Source organism: Falco biarmicus, chromosome 1 (genome assembly GCF_023638135.1).
Source record: "Falco biarmicus isolate bFalBia1 chromosome 1, bFalBia1.pri, whole genome shotgun sequence".
NCBI classification, from domain to species: Eukaryota; Metazoa; Chordata; class Aves; order Falconiformes; family Falconidae; genus Falco; species Falco biarmicus.
Genome location: NC_079288.1, coordinates 92,652,758 through 92,679,467, shown reverse-complemented (window position 1 = coordinate 92,679,467; position 26,710 = coordinate 92,652,758). Strand labels below are relative to the sequence as shown.

At 40.6% G+C, this 26,710-nt stretch overlaps 1 protein-coding gene across 10 annotated transcripts in view; it reads left to right on the top strand.

Moving 5' to 3' along the window:
* Nucleotides 1–1,347: 1,347 nt before the first annotated feature.
* The window catches only part of LCORL (ligand dependent nuclear receptor corepressor like), an 85,628-nt gene continuing 60,265 nt past the window's right edge, over nucleotides 1,348–26,710 (top strand). For 8 of the 10 annotated variants that reach the window (XM_056348495.1, XM_056348486.1, XM_056348445.1 and 5 more), the window contains exon 1: nucleotides 1,348–1,551. In XM_056348495.1, the coding sequence (XP_056204470.1) occupies nucleotides 1,404–1,551 (148 nt within the window). In that variant the 5' untranslated portion in view covers nucleotides 1,348–1,403. The remainder of the gene's footprint in view (nucleotides 1,552–26,710) is intronic. The other 2 variants (XM_056348451.1, XM_056348462.1) reach the window with 1 other exon arrangement.

The window sequence follows — 26,710 nt, the reverse complement described above, 5'->3', positions numbered from 1 at the left end:
GGGAGCATGGGGGAGGAGGAGGCACTCAAAGACACACCAGGATCTGAGAAAACAGCAAGATCTTGATTTTTCTGTCTGGGGAATTCAAGACTGCTAATTGCTCTCTTGCAAGGCATGGGTAGCAATTGTCACATTAGGCTGGTGCTGAGGGATGTCTGTCTTCTGCTGGAGTCTAGTGGTACAGCATGAGGGTGACTGCACAGAGCAGTAAAACTGACTGTCCAAGTGGTTGTCAAATGCTCCAAGTAATACAATCTGGCGTTTGTGTGTTAACTTTGTTGCAGTTCTCTTAATCCGACTTTAGTTCTGAAGTCATTCATGGGTTGATAGTAAGCTTTCCCGGACATGCTCCCAGACACTTAACTGGGAGCAAGTCAGTTTGGTTTCCTCACTAGTCTTTTCCAAAGCGGGGGAGATAACGCTGCGTTCTGTGTGACACCGGTCCCCAGTTTACCTCCCTGTCTGACTCTACGGGATCAACACCCTCACAAAAAGCGGGCTGAAGGCAAAGCCGTTAAAAACATTCTGGTGAACTGAGCAGCGGTTTAGGGAACTTTCAAACTCTCCCTAAGGAGTGAGTGTGGCGAGCTCGTTAGGAAGGCACAGCACTGCACCTTCCCTCGTCTGGCAGCCGCGCCCGCGCAGGTGGTGCGATAAGGGGAGGCGGGGAACGGGCTGCCATCATGGGCAGCAGCCCGGGGGGTCAGGTGTGGCTGAGCGGGTGTTAGAGCCTGCGGGGGGCCCGCGGGCAAGCCCTGCCACGGCCAGCACCCGGGGCGGACCGTGGGATGGGGGCAAGCCCAGCGCCGGTTCTTTGAAATCCTCTTAACCCCGAGCTGCCGCCGGCCGAGCTGCGGTGCTGGCAGGCGCGGGGCGAGGGCCGCTCTGAGGTGCCGGGGCTCGGAGCCGTCGGAAGGACCGTGCGCGGCGTCTCCCCGGCGGGGAAAGCGCCGGGGGTGGGCACCGTTCCTCCTCCCCCCGCGAACTACAGCTCCCGGCGTGCATTGCTGCCGCCTGCCCTGGCTGGGCCGGAGCAGGTGGCGCGCTGCCCTGCGGGAGTTGTAGGCCGGGGGGGGACACAGATGGGAAACGGGGCAGCGGTGGGGAGGGAGGGGGCGCCCGCTTTCGGCCCGGTTACCGATCCGGCCCGCTCTCCGCCGGGGCAGAATGGGGCCCGGGAGGGCCCGCGGCCGGGCGGGGGACGCCGCGGGGAGCGGGGACACGTGTCAATCACCCCGCCAGGCGGCGCGCGCTCCCCGCCCCGGATGCTGAGCTGGGGGTGGGGGGGGGGGAAAGATGGGAGCGGGCACGCGCTCGACGAGGCAAGGGGGGGGGGGGGGAGGGAGAGGAGCCGGGGGAGCGCGCGCTCGTATGTAAATGAGCGGGCGTGAGGTCAGAGGCAGATGGAAAAGGGAACAGACAGAATGGCCGCCGCGGCTCCTGCTCCTCCTGCCGCCGCCTCCCAGTGCCGGAGCCCCCGCTGCACGGCGGAGCGCAGGGGAGTCCGCCGAGAACTCGACTCCTGGCGGCACCGGCTCATGCACTGTGTGGGTAAGAGAGCGGGGGGCGGGGGGGGCGGCGGGGTACCCCGGCCGTCGCGGGGCGACGGCGGGCAGGCAGGCAGGCAGCGGGGCTCCTGAGGAGAACGGGGGGGCGAGGCGGGGAGCGGGGTCTCCCCGCGGGGGAGCGGGCTCGGCGCCCTGAGCCGGGTCGCTGGGGTGGGCGGAGGGGCGTAGCGGGAATGGAGGAGCGGCTCCAGCGGCTTTCTCGGACGGCGGAAGCGGAGACGGGGTCTGTGGGAGAGAGCGAAGGTCCTAAGCCGCCTCAAGGCAGCGGCGGGTGGGTGTTACGGCTTCGGCCGGGGCTGCTCGGTCCCTCCCTTCGCCATCGACCGAGACCCCTTCTCGGCTCGGGTCCTTTTGTCTCGGTTTCCCGTCGGCGCGGTGAGTGCCGGTGGCTGCCCCCCTCCTCTCCTCCTCCATCGCCAGTGCCTAGGGGGTGGAGGGGGGGAGGGAGCCCGCCTGTGTGTGCGTGTGTGTGTGCGCCTTTAAGAGGGAGCCGCTCCTGCACTGACGGTTGGGATTTGAAGTTTTCCCACCCCCCTGGAAGTTGTCATGGCGACGGCAGTTCTCCCCTCGCACTCCTTCCCCCCCGCCCCCGGGGCTGCCCCGGTGGCTCTCGTGCCGTGAGGTTCCCCCGGGTCACGTGACTTCCCCGCGTGTCTGGGCGGGGGGCGGGGGAGCGCGATCCCTGGCGGCCGCCCCGGCGGCGTTCCCGCGCGGGGAGAGCCCCGGCGGCGGGGGCCGGGGGAGGCCGGGGCCGCTCCGCTCCGACCGGGAGGGCGCACGCTCCGCCGCGGCCCGCCGGGGTAACGGCTCGCGCCTCTGCCCCGGCTTCCGCTGCCCCTTCCCCGCGGGCAGCCTGCCCGCTGCCAGCGCTGGCGCTCGTTACGTGTGCCGCCGCCGCGGGGCGGGGGTGTGGGGGTTGGGGTGCGGTTTGTGTGCTTTTCTCTTTTTTGTTGGTTCTTTTCCCTTTTTTCCTTTTTTTTTTTTTTTTTTTTATAATGTTTGGAGGGGGAGCGAACACTTTGATGCCAGGAACTGCTCGTTTGTATCGTTTCAACAGCCGTTTCCCTTCTTAGGGAAATAGGTAAACCCCTTGATCTTCAAGCAGCACGCTAGTGTCAGTGCTGATCCTCCCTGATGGCTGAGCGGTGGAAACACAGGTGTAGCGGGGAGGGTAAGCAGCAGTTCATTCAGTGTTTCTGCCTGTGCTTCAGACGAGATCAAAGAAAGAAGTAAATATCTAACGAGTAGGTACACATAATTGCAGGCAATTAGTTTTGTCCGAGTTTGTGGGGTTTTTTTACATATTTTCAGTAACTTGGTAGCTGTTTCATGCGCATGTACTTCTTGTTCTTGCAGTGTTGCCCCAGTAACACTTTTAAACACCTGTTATAACACCTGTCTATATATTATGATACCTGTGTACACTTGCACCGTCTTTGAGCTTTTATACTACTGTTTAGGAAAACAATGTTTATGTCTTTCTGTACACTAATACATTAGACAACGCTTCTTGTGGAAAGAATGCAGTTTAATTAGTATATATAGGGAAAGGTAGGTCATTGACACAGATGCTGTAATAAATCTGATGGGCTAATATCTCACAGTATATAAGTGGCCGTTCCTCTGTTTACCTGTTATTTAATGTCATTTCAGTTTTAGATTTAAATTAAAATCCTAAAAGTCTGCTTGACAGTTGGTGACTGAAGGGACTTTCAGTTGGTAATGGTATGCTGCTGGATGTGCTCAGGGAATGCTATTGCACAGCATGACCAACACTGACAAGGGCTGCAAAGAAATGTAATGAATGCTCCATAAAAAAAAAATCACCATACATTGGGTCTTCTGATGGGCAGACCTATTGTGGTTAGGGAGCTTCTTCAAAGTTGTTTTTTGGGGTTTTTTTGGTTGCTCTTTCACTGAGAATTGCAAAGTGTAAAATGGTAATATAATTTTTGTTCCAAGAAGGAGAAAAGTGAGTGTGAAGCAACACAACAGTGCAATCAGTGTGAAATATAATTATTTAGGATATGATAGATTTTTATGTTCATAATGCAAAATTCAATTAATAGAAAGGAGCCCTGAAATGATTGACAACTGCTAAGGAGGAAGGACATCGGTTATGGTTTAATAGTCAAGAGCTACCTTTGTTAAGAACTGTTACTTGGCATGCCTGTTGAGCAGCCCTTATCTGAGAGAAAATGTAAACAAAGTGGCAAGAAAGTGAGTAGTCAGGATAATGGACGTAGAGTACCCTTAACACCTTTGGCTTGTTGTTTGGTTTTTTTTTTTCTTTACTCCTTTGAAATTCTGTAGGTGTAAAATGGCCTCCTAGGTTAGCTCAAATCAGCTTCCAAAGTAAAAATGGTTAATTGTGTTTTCTCGGCAAAATGTTTCTAAGGATCTGAAGAGTGTAGCAAACTTAGTGTTAAGTGGAAGGTCTGAAAAGTTGTTCGGTTGATGGCTGAAATGGCAACGTGGTGTGAGAGGAGTGGTGAATTTGATGGATCTGGCATAACTTTTTTTTCTTTTTTCATTCTTCTCAAGAATCACACATTTGTTGCAAAGTGAGGAAAATTATGTGGTAAAGTAGTAGCCTGCCCCATTTCTTGAGCTAGCTTACTGCCCTAAAAAAAAAAAAAAAAAAAACAACAAAAGTCTCAGATCATTCTACCCTTTGCTTTTTTTTTTTAATTAAAAAAAATGTTGAAAGGTGATATCATTTGTTAAGCATTATGTTCAGGGAACAAAGCAAGAAAGTACAGACTCCTTGAAAATGTCATATTGTTTTTGCTAAACCCTTTGGATAAGTAACTTTATTTTGATGTCTGGTATCACTTACCATGTTGATACTAAATTTGATGTTTACATTTCTGTAGTATAAATCACTTGAGCATTTTGAAATCCTTTATCTGTAAAGCATTCCCCATCCACTTAATTTATGGATATGGTAAACTGAGCCAGAGATAATACCTCCAAGACAGTGATCGTCTAGCCTGGGGCTTGTAGTTGACAGATTGTTCATATCCGCAACATTGAGACAGAAATAATATTCAGTTGCTTACACTATACTGTGTGCTTGAAGTTCATTGATGGTTAGGGACTTATGCTTGAAGGGCTCAATTGCTGAATTGTTTGTTTCTCAAAACCTAGTTGCAAACTTGAATACTGCATGGACTTCAGAATTAAAAGCTTGGGTTTTGCCAGCCTGTTACATTAATTTGTGACCTGCAGAATATGATATAAAGTCTTGGGTAAAAATGTTTAAGCATTTTAAAAATTGGAAAAGAAAAAAGGCAATAAAATTTCACTGACATTACTGAGAATTCTCTTATTTGGTATCTAAACATATCTGAAGGTACAAAAGACTTCAGATTTGTAAGTGAATGAATATATTCATAGAAATACTAAAGAGGTGTTCAGTACAAAATAGCTGTTCAGGTGGTAGGTAATCTTTGTGTACGTTTTGTTGAGTGCTGACATTCCTAAGATGCCTAGACTTGTGCTTATAGATGTGCCTAACTCCTTGCATGACTTGATCAAGAGTTCAAAACTAAATGCTCTTAGGCACCTGAAGATCTTGATTCTGTTGGTGTTCTTACAGCATAATATGTGCTAACAAGTACTGTTTATAGCACCACTCACTGGTATGTTTTGTCCAAGGTACAGTCTTTGTGCATAACTAACAAACAAAATACCCTAATTCTAAATTCTATGTTTATGGAAAAGTGTCAGAAAGCTCAGACTTGAAGTACTGAACTTAGCCAGCAACTGAGCTCTGTGGTGGTTTAAATTGCAAGAGATGAATATCAGAAGGGTTAAAAAAGCTTTGTAATGTGAATTGGTTAAATGCATGCCATTGGATTGGGAGGCTTTGCTAGTATGGAGCTTTTATAAAAGTCTAGCTTCATACTGTGGTCAGCCTTAAGAAACAGGATTTATGCCATTTTCCAAGCAGTCATTGATCCCACTGACCAATTTTGTTTGAACTTTGCAAGTAGAGTGTTAGCAAGTATATTGAGTCCCCATAACTTTCATGAAGTAGGCACAGAGGAGAGACCTAGTAATTGCTGGGTGCAAGAAAAAGCTTCATCAGATGGTGCTTTTTAGAGTGTTGTCACAGTAGCCTACAGTGGAGTTTGGAGCAGTAACTTGCGGCTTTTTAATGGAAAGTGCCAGGTAACTCCAGTCATGGATATTGAATCTTCTTGCTATGGCATTGCATTTTATTGTGAAAATATAAAAAACTCTGAATAACCTTTCATTGTGAAAATGAAAGTTTAAAATATTATTTCAACTATTTAAAAAAAAATATATTGCTGTTTGGGGGAGGGGAAGGGTAGAAGTTTTACTGTTCCTCTGCTGCAGCTCAATGGCACACATTTGACAGGAAATAGCCTTGGTATTGGTTTCTTATAAAAACTGAAATGTGATCAAAGTGAAAATCCATTTTTGTATGCTTGTGAAATCTAGCATACAAATACTCCTTTACTCATGTTATATTTTTTCAGACTTTTGTCCTTCTAAACTGGGATACATTGGTGCATCTAACTGTGTTTTGATGCATCTAGTCTTTCAATATTTTTTAAAAAATACTTGAACTTCTGCTCCAGCTTACTATTTTTGAACATGAGGGGTCTCAAGTGCACTTTCCAGGTAGAGGAACATTCCCCACCTCACTCCCAACCAAAAAATTTGTAGCTACTGCATTTGGTGTGATCCCCAGGCTTGCATTAAGTACTTAGTATCTTTATTCCCACAATAAGCAGAAGTGTTCTCACTTTCATTGTGGCTCTAAGTACTTCGCAGCAGCTTAGTGTCACTTTTTTTGTAATACTACTGGCAGTTTTGGGTGACTTTCTGCAGTTGCTGCAATAGTAGTGGCAGAACTAGTTATTTTGCTATACATCTATAATGTATGTGTGTATCTGCTAGTGATTGTTTTGATGGCTCAATGCTCTATTACCTGTCAAGCCATTAACAGACTGTATGCAAGAATGATTTCAAAATTATACTTGCTTTCAATTCTTTTGCTTCCTTGGCTCTCTGGCTTCTTGAAATGGCAAACAAGCTTGCTGTGACCACAGTGCCATCATCCAGTATGATGGGTAGTAATACTGGTTTAAAGTGTTCCTGTGGATCTGTCGTGCGTTGAGCTATGATGTGAAACTCTTGGAGTGATTCCAGTTGTAAAAGAGATCAGGGAAGTAATCTCGGCATTACTGCAAGTGTTGGAAGAACAGAAATTGAATCTAGATCAGAATCATAGCACAGGTTCACAGACAGTTTTTGATGCAGTGGGTGAAGATGGTATCATGTAAAGGAATAGCTCAAACTGGTATCAGAGGCAGGTGTGCAAGTCAACATTAGCACTGAACACTTATTATGGCACTGCAATCTTAAGAATACGTTAAAGTGCCATCTTGCATCATCATGTCTCACAGAACTATTACCAGAGTGGAGAAATCACAATCTTGACTGCATGTTCCTGTTGCTTGTATACTTGCATCAGCACTCATTGGACCACTGTCTGATCTGCTTTAACTCAGTAGCCAGTCAGCAGTCTGTTGAGAAGAGTTAGGGGTTTGCAAAAAACAGCCAACCAACCAACCTACCTCCCCAGAAAAGATGGATGCTGATGCTAGCACAAGGACAGGGATGGGACAGTGAAACAGAAGCAGGATGAGTAATAGCAGAAATAAGCCATTGGATTGGTTTAGCTGCCTATGATGCTGTCAGCTGCCAAGAATGGAACATAGCCCTAAACATACCAGCCTGGTTTCCCCTAAATTAAGCAGGTTGACAAAAGAGGAAAAATTGCCAGTATGTGTATAATGTCATTGGAAGTTGCTGTAGTGTATGCGTCACATTAACTGTCCTCAGACTGAATTAAGAGAAAACACATGGGGTTTGTTTGGCTTGTGTTGAATTAACTTTGTTTCAAATATATAGTGTTAAATCAGCTTCTTTTCCATATCCTTTCACAATCCATTTCAACTCATTCTCTCAGGAAGAAGTAATTGCTTACTGCTGTCATCATGTGTTTTTGAAGGGACATGTTATGTTTGAGTCTTGAGACAAATTTTTACTTGGGAAAACTGTACAAGAAAAGTTACCTTAATGATACCCAGAGGCTTAGTTTAAAAGGCAAGGGAGGAAGTTCTGCGCATCTAGCAGTAGATGCTGTACAAGTTCACTGATCTCTTGTGAACCTGCAATTGTAAGGATGAATGGAGCAAAATTTTATGAAAGACAAAACTGCCTGCTACACAGACTAATCCATGGACTGCAGGGTGCAAGCAATGCTTTGAGTTCTTTGCTCTCAGAATTGAAATGTGTGGCAGGGCATGCAAATGGATACACACATATTGATTAATGTTGATAACACCTCTGATTATGGTTTTGGTGCTCCTTATTTCTAGATACCAGTATATGGAAGCAGTTCAGTTTTTAAGTGTTCCAGGAACTACTGTAATCCTTGTCAATGTTTTTAGGCATAGCTTGAACTTTCTTACTGTATATTCTTATATGGTAGCTGTTTACTTTTTTATGTGGCTGGTGTTGAGCTGACAAATTTAAACTCTGATAGCCTTCCTACGTTGTAGGCACTAAGATTTTCCTAAGCTGGAGTTTGTGTAAACTAAAACAATGAAGTACAGATAGTGTCACTGCAACTCTGTTTCAATCCTTTCTTTGAATGGGCTTTCAATAACTGTGTGCTAATGCTTGAGGTTGGTAACTTTCGGGGGTTTTTTTTGTTGATGCATAACGCAATTTTATTTTCTTTCCGGACTCACTGTGCCTACCTTCATGATTTACGTCAGCTGGTATGAGCATTCATTTACTAAACAGTTCAACAAACTAGACTGTGTAACTACTCTAGCTTAATGCTAACCTAGAAAACAGGAGGGAAAACATGGTAGGAGGAAGAATAGGAAAGAAAAGGTCAGATCTAGTTTAACTTGGATCAGTTTCCTAATCGGGTTTACTATGTACCTGCTTTTTCTTGTGAGTCAAGTATAAGTAGCTTTGCTGGAGAGAACAAGGCTTCTGATTTTTAGTAATTGCCTATTTTAGCAACAGTTTTTTGGGGGTTTGAAGTAAGGTGAAAACTAAGTTGGATGAACGTCATCCTGATCAAGATTGTGAGTGGTACTGTGCTCTTGCTCTTCTTAATAACATCTTTCCATTTGTTCTCCCTTTGTACTGGAACTTGTCTCATGTAACAATGAATGGCCCTTCTGGTTTAAGTTGGGGGGGGGGGGGGGGGGGGGGCAGGGCGGCTACTGTGATTTTGTTGTTGTTGCTCTGGGTTGGTTTCCTGTTAGTTGAGTCTAGTGAACTGTCTTGCTATAGTAATAAGTACTAGTAGTTGTGTAATAGGAATGTGTCATGCTGATGAACTTATCAGATCAGTGTATGCTGTTGAGGAGCTGTATTCCTCAGCTACTGGCAAGTAGCCAAAGCTTGTACTACCTATAGCTAAAGTGAGAAAAATTAGTACCTCTTCCCCTTATCCGCCCTCACCTTTTTTACTTTTCAGCTGTATTATATGAGTGTTTTGAATAGATAGTTACAATGGATCCCTTATTCCTGAATGTGACACAAGTATTAGGGCTTCAAACAAGGCTGTTATTCTAACCTTTAATGTTCGGTGTCTTTATGTAAAATGTAGAGGTCAGCCAGAGCTTTATAGACTTCGCTAACCTAAAATTCTTCATCCCAGTTAGGACCGCTGTCTTTTATGTTATTCTTGAACCTTGCTTTCTTCCGTGTGCTTGGAGGGAACTTTCATAAGATAGGTTGGAACAGAACTGAATTTGTGTGATTCACATGTCTAGTATTAAACTTCTGAAAAAAGGATGGCATTATAAATTTAGCTACCATACATAAAACAACTTTACACCCTCAGACAAGGTGGGTTTGGTTTTTTTTATGTGGTTAGTTGGTTTGTTTTTTTCTACTGCTAATCTACCACTTCATCCTTCCATCCACTAAAGGCATAAAGAAGCCAGGAAGAGGTGAGGAGAGAGCAGGGAAGGGAAGATGGATGGTAATGGCTCATCTGTTTGAGTTTATAAGGTTGTAGAAGGCATATTACAAAGAGCAGGCAACTCTGAATCCGCAGAAATGCGTTGGGGGGTAGAGGCTGAATTTCTTTCTATGGGCTGTGGTCAGCAGCACATGACTCTGCAGATCAAAGACCCACGTGTAAGGTTGTCATCTTTTTCTTTCCATTTCTGGCACAGACCAGCTTCCTGTGCAGTCTTGAGCAGCTGGATTAACCCCTTCTTACATAAAGTTTTCTTCTTTGCAAAATTCTTCTGGAGTCTCTGCTTTTTTATAAATAAAGTTACTGCTTTTAATTGTTTGGTTCTCAACATCCATCCAGGCTTGCATCTCTGTAGCAGCATGTGTTGAATAGTAGCAGTGAGAGCTGAGTAAGTATCACTAGATGTGAATTTTTCTTTTATAGTCTGTTGGTAAACAAAAGCTTACTGAATTTGTGACTGCTTTAACTATGATCCTCAGCTTTCAGTTTCTGTATAACTTGCTAGGGTCCTGCTTTCCAATTACAAGACATCCTAGCTTTTGTGGCACCTGGGGATTGATTACTCGCATTTGAAGAGCTGTTCATTGGAAAAAAAATGTTGTTTTGCAACATGTTTTATTCTAAAATGCTACCAACTGCTTTCAAAAATGCTTAATTTTCACATTATAAATATTTATTTTCCTCATTCCACAGTTCCCAGCTTCTTCAAATCATCTTAATTAAAGGCTAGTTAAAAATATTACATATGAATAGTAGTTTTCACAGTCAAAATTCCACTGCTTTATAAACTAACTTTAGTGCATTTCTAGTCTGCTGAGCCACTAATAGGTCAGGGGGCAGTGTAATTAATCAGGGTTGAATATGTGGCTGCTTTTTATAACTACTGTCAAAAAGCTTTGCACATGTTATTTACAAGTTTTATTTTCTGTTCTAAAAGCACTACACTGTTTCATAATGCCAGGTTAAACTACTACTTGTGCAAAACTGCTGGACATATTTTGATTAACAGTTAACTAATATTGCTGCTGTATATGATGTAGATTATAGAAGACTGCTTTAAAAGACTCCAGCTTGTGATTGCAGCTGTCGGTTTGGCTCACGGAACAGAGAGCATGCCACAGCAAGGCCCAGTTAAATAGGTAAAGTCAAATCTTCACAAGTGGAGCTATTAAGCCCCCTAATCTTAATATGGGGGAGGATTGTCTAATGGCTCCTGCTTTGTGACCTGTAGTTCAGATGTAGGTCATTCTGGTGTTAGCCATCTGATGAGGGAAGAAAAATAGGATCTACTGCTGCCTTAGACTGCTCTGTATAAGGGCTGTAGTGCTAACTGCGCCAAACTCTTGTCTCCAAAAGTTTGCTGTGCTACCAGCTAAATAATGCGGTGACTGCGGACTTATGTGTGGTTCTGGTTCATACTCCTTAAATTTTCTTATTCTTCCTGGACCACCCTATCTCTCCATCCTTCAACTTTCATAAGCAGTTGTTTCCTGTCTTTGATTTCTCCTTGAAACCACCTGTTTGCCTTTGCTTCCAAACCTTTTATCATCAGTGACATTAAAGCAATCTTGACAACTTTGTGTCTCCACAAATAGTTTTCTCTCAGCTTTTGACTTTTGTATGTTTCTATATGGAGCATCTTCACCACAAACATGCTCACTAAGGCAAACTATACTTTCCATCTTTTGGTCAGAAAATTGTCATGATGTCTTTCTCCAAGTGTAATTTCATCTGTTTCTTTCTATATGAACTGCTGCTAGGTATCCTATCTCATGGTGCTTGAGGAAGAGGGGTGTATGCTTCTTCCTACCACCTTATTCAGGAAATGTCAGTCTCTGGCAGTCTTGCCAGGTCCAGAAGTCTGCTACCTTGTTATCGGTTTTTCACATGCTAATCGGTAGCTGTTTCGAAGGACTTAATTGTTTGATTTTGGAAATGGATCCCAAACTGATTCTGACTAGAAGTTAGGACACTTCCAGCCTTAATTTATCCCCAGTTTTTATGCATTGTGGCAATGCTGTCATTTAGGGGTTTTCCCTTCTATTTTTCTCATTTCCCCTTCCATATATTCAGATGATACTGCTTATTTAGCATAGTAAAACCTGAGTGTTAATGGATAATGAGCACTAATCACTCAAAAGTTGCTGTAGTGGATTTGAATTTTAAACTACTAGTTCACAGACAAGTGAAAAAAATGTAGCTACAAATGTACAAGCTAGTGCAGACTGCTAATAGCATATACTGTCCAAAGTTTACTGTCTGCACTGTGGTACAGTCCCAGTTGCGGAATAGAGGCTATAATAAGCACTTTGTTCTTGTGATTTGTTTGAGTATTTCCCTTTCCTCCTGTTTCAGTTTGAATGGGTTCTAGAGAGTCATACTAAACAGTATTTCAGACAAAGTATGGTCTAGACCATGTTAAATGGGGGTCATAATAATCTGTCTTTGCATCATAAGATAAGAACAGCTCTACTACATCACAGCAAGTCTGATTAGTCTAGGATCTACTGTCTGCAGCCAGTGGGGGACTGCTAGGGAAAAATTATAATGGTATTTATGAAATCTTCTAGCCTTCATTGACACTTGTCTTGATCCTTGGGAGAAATAACATTTTCTTGTTTTTTTATAACTAATCTACTAGATTATTCTGCCATAAGTTATTGTTGATTCTGCATAGATGTGTTATTTCAAAGCAACATAAAACTTCAGTGTATCTCAGGTGTCCCCTGGTTATATTATGTGACTTCTGTTTGTCCCAAAACAAGAAGCACCATATGAAGCCATTACTTTAAAAAAGCAGTGGATGGCAGAGATGTTTCCTATTTATGTGGGTTTGAGATTTTTTCCATTTTTTTTTTTTTTATGAAGACCTGATTTATCTTCCCTTGGCCATCTCTTCCATCTCCCAAACCGAAGAGTTCTTACATGTTCCTTGTAGAGAAGCTGTTTATTAAATTTGATCATTCTTCCCTCCTTTCTTCTTTCATCTTAGTTCTGCTCTCTTCTTGAGGTGGCAAAACTAGAACTGCGTGTATTCACACTGATGTGATCTTGAATTTGTGGTGTCAAACCAGGAAGCAATGCAGGAGATCTTCCTTTAAGACGTCAAAGCATTTGACATGCCCTTTACAGAGCTCAGCCTTCCACAGAACTGTGTATTTGAACCCCAAGCTAAAACTTGAGTGATGTCAGTTCAAAGCCCGTTACTGTCTATGTAATATGAAGATCTGCTTTCTCCACTATTTAGCTTAATATGTACTTGGTAATATTCCTCAATTTTGCCACCTTGATACCTCAATATTTTGAAGTTCCACTGATGCTCTTCATTTTCTTTGCTGCTAATACTAGACTGTACTGGGCAGTGGATTGTCACTTCATTAGATCATCTCTTTGGGTGGAAGAACAAAGGCAACCCAGGGACACTCTTGATTGTGACCTGCTGTGAAAACTAACAGTTTACTTACATGTTTTACCCATTACTTATCTACTCAAGGACTTTACCTCTGTTATTTGGGAAGTTTTTAAAGCTTTTGGAGATGGATGTCAGATTATGCTATTTCAAAATCTTGATTTACTCTTAGTGTCATGTCTGTATACCTACTGACATCATCAAATAACTCAGTAGTGTTTGAAGTACAACTTCCCTTTATAGAAGTTTTGTTGGCTCTTTAGTAATACATTATAATTCTTTAGGCATCTGGTAATTCTGTTCTTTGTATTTTATTTGCCCAGTTATGAGCTTTCTGACTTGCTGGTTTATGAGATGGACTCAAGTTGTGCCAGGGGAGGTTTAGACTGGATATTAGGAAAAACTCCCCTAGAAGGGTTATCAAGCACTGGAACAAGCTGCCGGGGAAGTGGTTGAGTCACTATCCCTGGAGGTATTTGAAAGACATGTAGATGTGGCATTTAGAGACACCATTTAGTTGGTGGACTTGGCAGTGCTGGGTTTACAGTTGGACTCAAATGATCTCTAAGGGTCTTTTCCAACCTAAATTATTCTATCATGCCATGTATGCCTTTAGCATATAACCTAAGCAAGCATACGCCATTGCTGATTGGCATTAAGTTTTGCCCCTTTCCTGTGCTCTGGTCTTGAGGTAATTAGGTCAGTGACTTCTTCATAATCAGTTGTATGAATCTCAAGTTCCTCTCAGTTTTTCATGTTACTTTGATTTTTTTTTTTTGTCCCTGTCAACGAGACTGTTATTACAAGATGTTTTATTTTCTCCTTAAACTGATCATATTATGACTGGGTCCTGTAGGCCTTCTGAGGAGTAGGAGAGGCTGCTCCTTCCCTGGCATCAACTGAACTAGCTTGGCAGAGAGAAGGTCCTAGAGAATGTATAGAATGTAGCGGACCATCATGGCAACAAGCTGGGAGCTTGTAGCTTAAGCTGGAAGGTGAGTTAAACGGGAGAGGAAAAAAGGAATGGAGAGAAAGAAGGGTTAGCTGCTCAGCCTGAGGAGTTGAAAATGAAGACCTCTGTAGATCGGACTGTACAGAACTCACAGGTAGTATTTAACTGACTAAAAACAAGCTTGGAAGTGCTATAGTACAATGACTGTTGGAGAAATTTGGTTTATAAACTCACTTCTACCATCTTAGCTATTTATTTTGCAATTCTGCCACTGTTGTGTGTTCTACTCTGTTGTGGTACCTGGCTTTTAAGCTCAGAATCCTGATGATGATATTTAGAGTTTTGCCATAAAGAGGTTCAGGAGGCTTTGTTTCAAAGCTGTCCTAATTGAGGTCTTGCCACACCTTTTTTTGTTGATGCTTAAATCTGAGGAATTGTTCAATTAATGGCTTATAGTTGTCCTGTGATTTTACTTCATATAATCAGATGTGAAATGAGGTGTCGTGTGTATCTTTGGGGCTTATATTGTAGTCTGTGCTGAAGCAATCAGTCAGAACTTCAGGTATACTTGTGTGCTGCTTTTGATTGTTGGTAAAATGTATTTAGCAAGGTAAAACTTAGCCCTAAGGAAATAGTCTAACAACTCTTCTGCAGGCTGGACCATCTTCTTCAGCATCACTTGTTGTCTTCCTCCTTTTTTTTCAGTTCTATGCTTGTTTTATGTGCATTGTGCAAATTCCCCTCAGACTTGACAAAGTTTTGTCTTGAGATGCCAATTCATATGTGTCTTGACTCTAACAGATGTATATCCCATAGGCACTTGATACCAGTCTGCTATAGCCATGTCCAAAAACATGCACTCCTCATCCATGCTATCCGGTCCTCTCAGCTGTCTGATATGGAGCTGAGAAATTATTTTGGGCCTTTCCATTTTTTTCCTTAGGTGCCTTTCCCATCTGCACCCTTGTCTAAGTCTCCTGACTCCTGAACAAGTGTGTTGTGCCCCAAGGAAATGGGATTTAATAAGAAATGCTCCATTTATAACTTGTGGTGTTGGGAGTTCTTCTCTTGAAATGTTGGAAGTGTCCAGAGAGCTCTTGAGTTCAGTGCTGATGTGAAATACTGCGCTTCAGCAGTGACCCTAGATCAACTTTTGTGCACAGTCCTCAGAAACAATGGCAGATTGAGTTTTGAATACTTCTGCATTTAGTACCTCACTGCTTGCACAGAGCAGGGTGTTTTCTTAAAACTAGGGCTTCTCAACAAAACATGGGGGTTTCACTGGAGGTAAACTATTTGGTAAATCCAAAAAATATCAGGAGTTTTTGAGGAAGCATTTGTCTGTAAATCAGTCATGTCTGAATTATTGTTGTCATCTCTGGCAAGCACTATTTGTTCCACAAACCTTTATGGAGTGGACTGAAAATTTGAGGGATCATGGATTTCTTACCTAACCAGTCAATGCTTTGTGCAGTGACACTGCAGGAGAAAAAGCTGTGAGAAACCCATGGTAGTGTGTCCTGAGTAAAATTGCTTTAGTATGATTATTTTGGTTATTGAAATCTGTGGTCTTACTTGATGAATATGCCTCTTAAATGGTGACTTTAAGAATGATTGTCCAGTTGTTCAGGAAGGGTTTTTTTTGCTGGCCCAACTTTCTCAGGCCCTTACTTCAGGCTGTCATATACAGTAGCATTTTGAGGGCTGGTACTTGGTTTAGTCAGTCATTTCTGGCTCTTTCATACTGTCTGAGGAGATCTTGGCATCTTTTCAGAATCTTCTGAGGAACCAAATAACTTCGAGGAAATTGGTATTAAAGAGAATGTTTTAAAGGCAGTAGAGCAACTGCTTGTTTTCTCCAGGTCTCATCCTAGGTAGGAACAACAGGTTACACACCCTCTGCTTACCTTGCCTGCCTCATTCAACCACCAGCATCACAAACTGGGAAGAACCAGAATAGCCTCTTCTACTGTTGTCTGCAAGAGTAGCTGCTTGGCAGTCATTTGGATGGTGTATTTGAAGAGCTGTTAACTGTCCTTTGTTCTGTGTGGTGCTGTACTTCTCCACCTGCCCTTTAACAACCAACTAACCTGACTATGTGGCATACAGAACAGTTACGAACCGGATACTAAACAGCTTCATCAGTTGTATGTCTGTAATGGTACTCTGGCATTTTCTCCTCCTTCATTCTCAGCCTTACAGATAAAGGCTGTTTTGCTCTGTGTGGCATACGAGTAACCTTGACCTATGAGACTGATTAAGAAGTTTGGTACCAGATAAGTAACTTCATATGAAGTTTTCCAGAGTGCTGGAACAGTTTTATCTGGTTCCTGCAGGAGTTTCCCTCTTACTGGAAATACAGACTGTAATCACCCTTTTCTTTTAAGAAATCCTATTCCTGTATTCTTGACCTTGCAGTTCAGTTGGGTTCCCTAAGTGGTTGCTGTTGTCTTTCTGAATTGTTTCTTTAAGCTGATCTGTAGGGTACTTTTCCTTCTTAAAGTACTGAAGTTTCCTGTTTTGTCTTGCTTTGAGACTTGGGGGAAGCAATAGGATATGGCTGTCTTGTGTCAAAGAAACTCACTAGATTGTCAATGGAAAAGTGAAATCTGGTAAAGATTTTACCTTAATTGTAAAATTCATGGTCCAACTACACCCTGCGCCCCCCACCCCCCAAAAAAAAACCCCAAAACAAAACCAAAAAAACAACCAAACAAAAAAAGCCACAAAAAAAACCCAACAAAAAAAAAAAAAACCACCAAAAAACACCCAGACCCCTGGTAGCTGTTTGGCTTAAAACTCCTGATTCAAATGCTTTTTTTTGGTTGGCGTTTTTTTTTTTTGTTTTTTTTTTTTTTTTTAGCTGCTTAAACTAAGTACAGAATTTGCACTGAGTTTTTGTTAAGAAACAAAATAGGGACATGATTTTTTTCCTTTTTTGCACAGTATGAAATGAAGAGATATCTCTTACTATTTTTAAAGTTAATTTTAAAATTTAAAAATTTTAAAAATTTAGAACTGAGAATCAATGTCTGTCTGGAAATAATGGATGTTTGCTTCTGCTAAGGAAGAGCCAGTGCTGGAATACGGAAGGAACAGCATGTTTCTAAGACAGGATAGCCTACTGTTTAAACCCACCCGCCTTCTGTAAGAGCAGTTGTCTGTTCTCTACGTGACTAAAGTATTCAGAGTCTGGCCTCTAGGTACTTGAAATACGTGTCTGTTTTTCCCTTATGGTGTTCCACCCCCTGCTCCCCAAGTCACATTGACAGTTGTTAGTAATGTGTTTATAGAATAATAAATTTTGTAACTAATCTGTAATTAACTTCTGATTATGTTCTATAAAACATTACTATACATATATTATTAATGTATTTATCTCCCAATAAATTCTCAGAACTGACGTGGTTTCATTTGAATACTATATGAATTCTGTTCTACAGTAGATGAGAATCAAAGTCTCATACTGTGAATCTTACCATTTTGTTCTTTGTTTTGGGCCAGTTAGTGGTTAGGAGGAAGTTTTATCAAAAGTTTGTACAGATGTCTGTTAATTGCTTTAAAAAACAAACAAAAACCCCCACCCAAACACACCTGCTTAATCTTTGAATTGTGTCAAATGCTAAAAGCAAAACCAGAAGACTCTTTTTCCTGTTCTATTCTTATATCTGACATCTTTTATCTGATGAGAGTACAAATTTTAGCTTCACATTAAGCAAAGTTTCCGTTTCCGTATTTCTGCTTTTTCAATCTCCAGTGGGAAACAAGGGAATTCAGCCTTCTTGATCAAATGTTAAACAATTAGCAACTCATGTGTATTCTTTTCAGTGTATTGTGTAAATTCAATAAAAGTGTGCTTAGAAAATGTAGATTACAGGTTGGTTGTCCATGACATGTAAGTTGAGATACATTACTTACCTACTTTGAGCAATGTCATCTTTTCTTTTATGCACTGAGCTTGTTTACTGATTTGAAATGACAGTTAAGCTAAATTTGGAGTTCTTACAATGTAACTGGATTATCTGAGACACTTGCAATTTTAACCCTGAATTCTAGAAAATCTTTTAGGGAAAGGAGACATGGTTAGTAAGTTTTATTTCAAGTGAAGTTTTTACATAGATAAATGTCCAATTCTTGTTGACTTAGTTGACATGTTGCAGCTCTACATTTTGTCTAATTTGTCAAGCCAGGTCTTGGCTGGATACAAAAATGATGGCTGTTTGAGGGGGTTTTGTTGGTTTATTTATTTATAATTTTTTTAAAACCTAGGTATTCATAAAAACAATCTGTAAGTTAAAGGAGAAAATACATGGCACAGGTATTATAAAATGCAGAAAAGTAAGCATGACAAACTTTAATGAACTGTTAGTTTAAAGGTATGTTGCACTCATTTATTGGTAAAATTATGGTATGTCTAGGATTATTAAAAATATTTTATAATCAGCCGGTTTCAGTATTTGTGTTAATATGTTTGGAAATAAATTCTTCAAAGAATGCAGCACTGAAATTTGTAGGGTTGATAGTTCACTTACCTTGTTACAATTTGGCATCTAGATACAAGGTGCCTTTGATTCTATAGCTTCAGCAGATAAGAAATGTGTCAATTGATTTCAGGGACCACCATTTTAGTGCAGTCTAGTTGCAGATTTCAATCATTCAAACTTTTCTTTAAATAATAGAGACCAACAAATAGTCTCTGAATAGGAAGGAGTTGGATCTACTGGGAGATCAGAATGACTTCTCATGTTCATAATTTCAAGATGGTTTGCAGTTTGTGGGGAGTAGACAGGTTTGTTGAATGATGCAGATATGATAATTGAAAAGAAACCTCCTGAAAATTCCCATGGAAGTCTGAATCTCCTTAAGTTCCACTTACTTATTAAACTCACTGTTGGTCATCGGTTGCATGGAACGCTTCTGAAGGTTTGGAACTTCGTTAGTTTGCAGTAGACCCATGGTGTAATACAGAAACCTAAGCTTCAGTTTCTCAAAAGTCCATCAGGGTCAGAATTATTTGAATTAAGTATTTTTTTCGGCTCATTGAACTGGCGTTTTCTGATAACTGTGTTTTTCTCTTAACAGCTTTCAGCTAGCTCTACCTTAGCAGAAAGCTTCACATTCTTGGATTTTGATAATCCAGGAACTGTGCCAGACCTATTTGTTCATTAGTTGGCTGCTAGACTTTCTCCCAGATGCTGGTAAGATGTATGGTGCTGCCTAATAGTAAAGCAATGTTGTGACCTATTCATCGTTACAGATTTGCTGCAGACTTCACTTTTTATGATGATTTAGTGATCGTCTGACTAGACCTTCATGTAGAAAAGATGCCTTTGTCTGGCAAACCTAAACATTTTAAGTGAAATAGCCAAACTTTTCAGTCCTCACGCATATTAAAGTTATGGTTAAGAAACAAACACATGCTTCAGGCACATGGTCTTTTGAAAGTGACAGTTCCCAAGTTTTAGTTTTGGGCATTAGTCTTCTTCTGTTGTCAAACAGTTAAATTGATACCAAATGAGGAAGTCATGAGCATTTTTCTAAGCTGGATGTGATCTTCTTTTACCATGACTTACTCCCTCTGATTCTTCTTCTCTAAGGACACAAACTATGAACTGGCCCAAACTATCACCAGCACTGTTCTAAGTAACAGTTCATATCTAGATAACTTTTTGATGTAGCATCTTGAAAAAAGAAAGGCAGTAGGATAAGCTTCAGTGTTTGAAGAATACTGATACTCACACCAATTCCATCTCTAAATGTCCCTGTGTGACATCTGTGAGTACATCACTCTTCAAAGAAAGAAGACTTTCTAGAGAGAACAGAAACTAAGTTCTAGTTACTGTTGCTTAAAAGCATCTTTCCCTCTATACACAGAGCAGCACTGTCACTTCTGAAGTGGTTTCCTTACACCTTTTAAATTATAAATAGCACAACTTTCTCAGTGTCTTGATACTACATTAGAAATTAATTCTAATTTTAATTTTGACAGTGTCTGTCTACAGTAAGAGGTGTCATGTGGGCTCTTCTGTTTACAAGTCTGTAAGGACACTTACTTACTGGTGTAGAACATTACTTTGTAGTGTGGAGATGCTTCATTTTTTATTGAACCTTATTTTTCTTACTGTGATTTATAAGTACTTGAAAAATGGACCTGAACTCAGAATTGATGCTAATCTCAGTCTTAACCCACAAACCTTTTTCTCTTCCCGCGCCCCCCCCCCCCCCCCCCCCCCCCCCCGTTGGCCACTCTTTTCTTCAAAAGTTTTGAGCAACTGGATGGGGGAGGCAGGACATTTCCTCTTTTTGTTTTGCCTCTGAGGTGTGGGCAACGTCAGTCTTCCTAGCACTGGAATATTACTCCTGTTTTTGTATTCTGCTTGATGCTTAAAACTGTTTAATATTATAGCTAGTCCTTTTGATCTATATATTTTTTGAAACTATTTCATCACTGTCTGCATTCCCTCAAGCACAGGGTAGAGAGTTGAAAACAAGGATTTTTATCCGAAGTGAAAAGTAACCAGTTAGAACTGAAGCTGTTCTGTAGTCTCATTTCATTTTTGGTCACCCTGTCTCTTCTTTGTGGCAGAAGCAGTGTCTTCAACTACATTAATTCTTGGAGTCAAGATTTGCAGAGGACAAATATCTTTTTAAGTTATGGTTTGGAATTTGTATTGGAGTCTAAATAGAGGATTTCCTCCCTTTGACACTGGAATCTCTGGTATGTTGGTTCCTGTTTGCTCAGGGATCTGAATCAATACGGTAAAGAAAATGAGTGTATTAAGTAAAATGTTTAGAACTTTGTATTACAAGAATACTGGGTTTTTTTAGTGTTATAAGCAAAAAGTGGATTCAAGCTAGACAACATATTCAACAGAAACCCCCTCCCTACCCCCACTCCCCTATGTAAAATCCAGCCTAAATTACGTCGAAGAATTCTGCAAGAAAAATGGGCAGTTTTTTACCTGAGAATCTGGCCAGCGTTGTATCAAGTAACATATTTTACTGAATACATATTCTGTAGTGACATCAAAACCAGGAAAATACAACATTTGAATAAATTTTTTTTAATCTTTGTTTCTGTTGTCATGATGCCCTATATCTTGAGTATTCTGCCCAGCAAGTTAGTGGTTTTTTTTTCTTACCGCTTGTATAAACGGCAAAAAGGTGATTGTTTGAGTGTTTGATTGTCGTTTGTGTTTGGGTTTGTGGGTTGTTTTTGTTTTAAACTTAGTGCTTCAGTGGTTTCATAACCTGGTTAATCCTTTCCCAATTGTTATAGCAGATTAAAAACAAAACAACAGAAAAACAATGAAATCCCTGTTACTTTGAGAATTATGTTAATATAGAAAGAAGACTAAGATTATGAATCCATCTATTGCTGTCAGTATGTGGGTCAGGGGGCAGAGAGGACAGCTGCTGACCTGTGGAAGAAATGGAGAGGCAAAAGAAACAGATGGAGATGTTAACATCTAATTTAAGTTACTCTGTTAAATGCTCTACTCTTATAAAAATGAAAAAAACTGTTGTCTTTAAAGAATATCTCCTTTACTAAGCTGTAAGGGAGTTGCTGCTTGTATCCTTAATGGTAGGATAAAGCTAACTAGGTGTAATGAAGAAAAAGATTGAGATAACTATGTAATACTTCTCAAAATTTTGAATTAGTGCTATGTAAAACTGCTAAAATGTTTTCTAAATTGAGTGGTCTGATGCATCAAAGGAACTTGGTGATGTCTGAGTAATAAACAGAGATATTTTTAAGGGGTTTGAGTTTCTGATGCAATTAATTTTTTTCCTGTCATTTGGAAGCTGGAGACCACTTGTTTATTTGGAGACCAAAAACCCACAAAACTTACACGCAGATAACCATCTTTTTCAGCAGAACCAGTGACCTTCTGCAGTGTCAAATATGGTGGAATGCAGCATGCAAGCAGCACCTGTAAAATGGGGGTATATACTTCAGAAGGCTGTAAGTCTATGTGATTAGAAACTAAAAGATGACTGAACATGAGCGCTAAGTCCCTTTCTTATGAAAGGGATAACTTGTAAAAAAAGGCAGATGACTTCTTTGCCTTTACTGATTTCTAGTCTTGCACCTGTATTTTAAAATAAATATTGAAGCACTGTTGAGAGTGTGTTTGAATAGAAGCAGTTTCCCTTTCAGAGAAACTGAGAGACTTGGTGCTCTGTCTGCCTGGGTTACTTGTTTACAAAAAATAATAAAAGCAGTTCTAATGCTTGACAGAACTAATGAAGCTGAATTTTGTCTGTGGTATGATTGTTTAAATCCAAGATAGCTGACTTTGTAACGCAAACCACAAAACTTCCTTCAGATACACTTCTGTACTGAGCCAAATTAAATAATGCAGTTGTGAAACTATGTAGAATGGGGAGAAGTAGAAGTAAAGTTTGTCATTTATATAAAATGTTTCTTCAAATTACACTTATTTTTCAAAGGGATCACTTTTTAGTTGAGTGAAAGGGGGCAAAGTTGTAAGGGGCGGGGGGGGGAATGTCTTTTAAGTCATTGCTCTGGAAGAACCAAGCTTGATGTCTTAACGCTTATATATTTTCACATATGAAGGGAAATTCTTACTTCTCATGTTAACTTCAGTTATGTCAGTGAATTATAGCTCCAGACTTGTGTTGTACCTCGCCATGAAGTTACTACCACTTAAATAAAAGTATATGGGGCAAGGGAGGCTAGCAATTAAGGAGGTCAGCCTGTTGGTTAGGGCAGTAAACTGGGGTGTGCAGGAGTTGTTTTTTGGTCCTTACTTGCCCATAGTTTCTTTCCAATGTGGTCTTAGTTTCTGAGGCTCCTCATACAACCAACTTATGTAATAGTCCCCATTGATTAAGAAATACCACCTCAAAATGTGAATATATGAAAACTAGATGACAGTGTTCCTGTGGTCAAAGGAAAATGCAGAAGCAGCAACTGAAATTTTCATTGTAATCGAGTCTCTTTAACAACTAGATAAAGTAACACTAACTACTATTATAGAACACTAAAAAATAAAAAAGGAAGTTTCATTTTAATGCTGTGTCTGGCAGTACTGTGCCCAATCTCATTAAATGTAATCCTATTCTTTGGATTTTCCTAATTACATTTTAAAGACCATTTGTTAAATTTTACAATCCTCTAAGAATTGAAATCAGTAATTCTGAACCTACTTTCACATTAGTTTTGATTTAAAAAGCGGCATTAATGGGCTAAACTCCACACTGCTTAGAACATGCAGGTTTTTTCTACTGTAACTTTTCATTCCATTTACTCTGCTTAGAATATTGAATAAACTCCAAAATGAGGAGACATAAATCTTCCTTGCTGATGCATGTTACTTAAGAGCCTTCTTTTAAATAGGAGGAGGGGCAAGGCCTGATTTTACTTAAGCTAAATAACAAGTGATTTGGACTTCAGTAAACCAACCTGAACTACTGTAATTCAGATGTGATTCTTGGTATAGGAAGCCACAAAGTGGAGGGAAGATTCCGACCTATGATTCTGCTGTGGTGCCTCCAGAGACTTGTACGGCTTTAAGCTAAAAGTCTCATTTCATTGTAGTAAAAATATACATGCTTGGCTTGTCCTTCAAAGTGGTGTGTAGCAGTCTTACCCTATGCTTAACTGAGGGTATGCTGGAGAAGAAGGGAAAAAGCAGAACTTAATTTGCATACACCTGGTATTTTCCAAATTCCTTAAGACATACTTATGAGGGAATATGAAGCCTTCTAATGGGTAACCTTTCAGCATTAAGATGAAAAATAGAGCAGTAAATATGAATCGGATGAGTGGTATTGTTAAGCATCTCCCTCTTCAATTTAAATTTTGTCTGTCTATATAAGTAACATTCATCTACCATTTCTGGTATGCATCCAGAGATATGAATAAAACACTCTTTATGGCTTGGAAAAACATCAAACCAAAAAGTGAATTTATTAAAGTTTGCACTGAAAGCTTTTTATCAGTTCCTCTGCTCATACTTCCCTAAACTGGAAAAAGCTGCAGCAGACCTGTGGAGGGGGAGCAAGTACAAGTGAAGGGTTTTTCTAGGTGAATTATTGTGAGGTCATTGGTGTGATAACAATTTGAATTATAGGGTTTTCCTTCACTGACAAAAAAAAAGAAAAAACAACCACCCGAAACAACAAAACAAAAACCCAAAAAACAAACTCAGTGGCTGCAGCATGACAGCTAGTTACATGGATCCCCAGTTACCCTGTTACAAGTGACTAGACAAGTATCTGTATATGCCCCTGCATCAATTGTATTTATACTTTTCCTAAGTTTTATAAGGCCCCTCACTGAGATTTAGTAGTATTGTGTTCTAGAACTGAGTAGAGCAAAGAAAAAGTTGGGTTTTGTTGTTTTGTTTTTTTTTTTTACTAAAAAGGATCAAATTTTAGTGAAATGTCTCAAATGTAGTGACTTTTAACAACTAAAAAAGCCTTGTAGCTAAAGCTGTAGAATCAGATTACTTCTGAAACAGAAACATGTAAATAGAAGTGGAAAAAAGACTACTTGTGAAGGAATGAAGAGTCAAAGGTGGATGGAAATATGTCTGCTTTTATGGAACTGTTTTTCAAAAGAAGATACAAATACTGGAGTTAGTATGGTCATAAACAGGACTAGGGGAATAAAGTAATTAGTATGATGTAGCATACACCAAACCTATCAAAAACATTCTAATATAGCCTGTACATATACTACTGTTCTTTTTCCCAACTGTACTGTAATTACCTCTATTATCCTCAGACCTGCCAAGTGGTGCATTTGAAAGCAGTACTCAAATGTCAGTTTGCATTTATTGCATCATATTTATTCTTCTTTGGTTTTCTCCTAACACATAGTCTGAGTCATTTGAACAGACTTATTGAAAGCATATATGCAGTCTCCGTTGTGATCACCTAGAATATGTGGGGAGGGAAGGATGAGGAGAGGTGCAGTTTGAGCAGGTGTTGAATTGGGATCAGCTGTGAGGCTGAAATAACTTTTGTCTCAGACATTATGGACATACAACTTTTCAAAAAACAATAGCTAATGTATAGCTAAACCTGTTTGACTTCAATTTGTATTGTAAAATTGTTCAATTACTATGTTTGCTCAAAGTTAACCTAGGCCAACTTGTATTAAAAGTTCTAGGTCTGCGCCTTGTGATTTTTCTTTAGGCTTGGTGCAACGTGGAATATTTCCACACTGACGGGTGCATCTTAGCTATTTACAAGTTTCTGGATGGAAGAGGCTCTCATCACACATACCCATGCTACAGCTATTTTTCATCTACTTTATAGCAGTATGTAGTCATGCAGTGAGGAAGAATCCTCCTGTCTTTCCTGAATACTTCTGTAAGCCTGTATAAAGTGCACAATCTGGGAAGCTTCCATGGAATGTATCCATTTAATCTTTATTCTGTTTTATTCATAACAAATAATTTTACAGCCTGTACTGTTCATATGTGGCAACATACACTTCCTAATGTACATAGGCTTTTAAGATGTGACAGACACTAAATAGTTTACAGTGATAAAACATTATGGAAAACAAATCATTAAGTTCTATGAACACTTGAACAGTAGTTTCTCCTGAAGAAGACTTTATTTAAAAGTTGTGAAGGCAGTCTGAAGAATTACTTTTGTTTTAATAATCCTGTTTTAATACTCTCTTAAATCTGAGTGAACTTCTGTAGACAGATAACATGCTGGAGATAATTCACAGAATAACAGTTTGTGGCAATTACTGTTACCTGTATTGTGGTGGTTTTTTTTTTACTTTATAAAGAGTCGGTAGGATAACCCACGAAAAACTTTGCTATAGGCCTTTGGCCTATTTAAGGCTTCTCTGGTCTAGACAAGACAGCCAGAGGTAGGACTGCTGCACTCCTTTGCACCCCACCTCCTGGGTGAGGGGTGTAAGTCAGAGACCGCTAAGCAAAGAGCCATCATTCAGCTACACGGGTTCCTCGCTTCCCTTGGGATCTTAAATTCCATCTAGTGGCTGCTGTGACCACGACCACTGTTAACTGTCAGGTCGCTGATCAGTTCTTCCTTGATAAGTAGCAGGTCTAGCGGAGTGCCACCTCTATCGAGCTTGTCCACCACCTCAGTCAGGTTTGTCCTGCAAGCACTATAGAAATCTCCTGGGTTGCTTGTGTGACACCATGTTGCATTCTCAGCAGACGTCAGGGTGAATGGTATTTTTCATGAGAGCTAAGGCCTGTGATTGTGCTGCACTTTTTCTTGTTGGAAGGCTTTGTCTACTTACTTCTGTTTGGACAGTCTGTAACAGCTGTTCATCATGATGTTCCCCTGGATCCTGACCCATGGATTTTCATCTGTCCTGTAGCCTGTTCCACGCTCCATTTGTTCAAGTTTTTTGCATAAAGTGTAAATGCTGTCCTTGTCTTTCTAGTTTCTCCTTTCTTAAAAGCCAGTATCCATCCACTGCAGTTCTCCAGTTGTGTGAACTGTCTTGCCATACCACGTACTCAACAGTAAAATTATTATGCTCTGCAGTTTGATTCCTGTGATGAATACATTCATATACAGTTACTTCAGATGTGTCCCTGCTTATGCCACTTTTTCAGGGGGACTGCAAGATCCTCACTGTTGAGTTGTCTTGTGCATTTACCCTCTCTGCCATTCTCTTGCTTTCTAGGCTTCAGTCTCAACTTCCTGGCAAAGCTAGTTTGAAGCCCTCCTTATGAGACAAGCCTGTTGGCAATAATGATCTA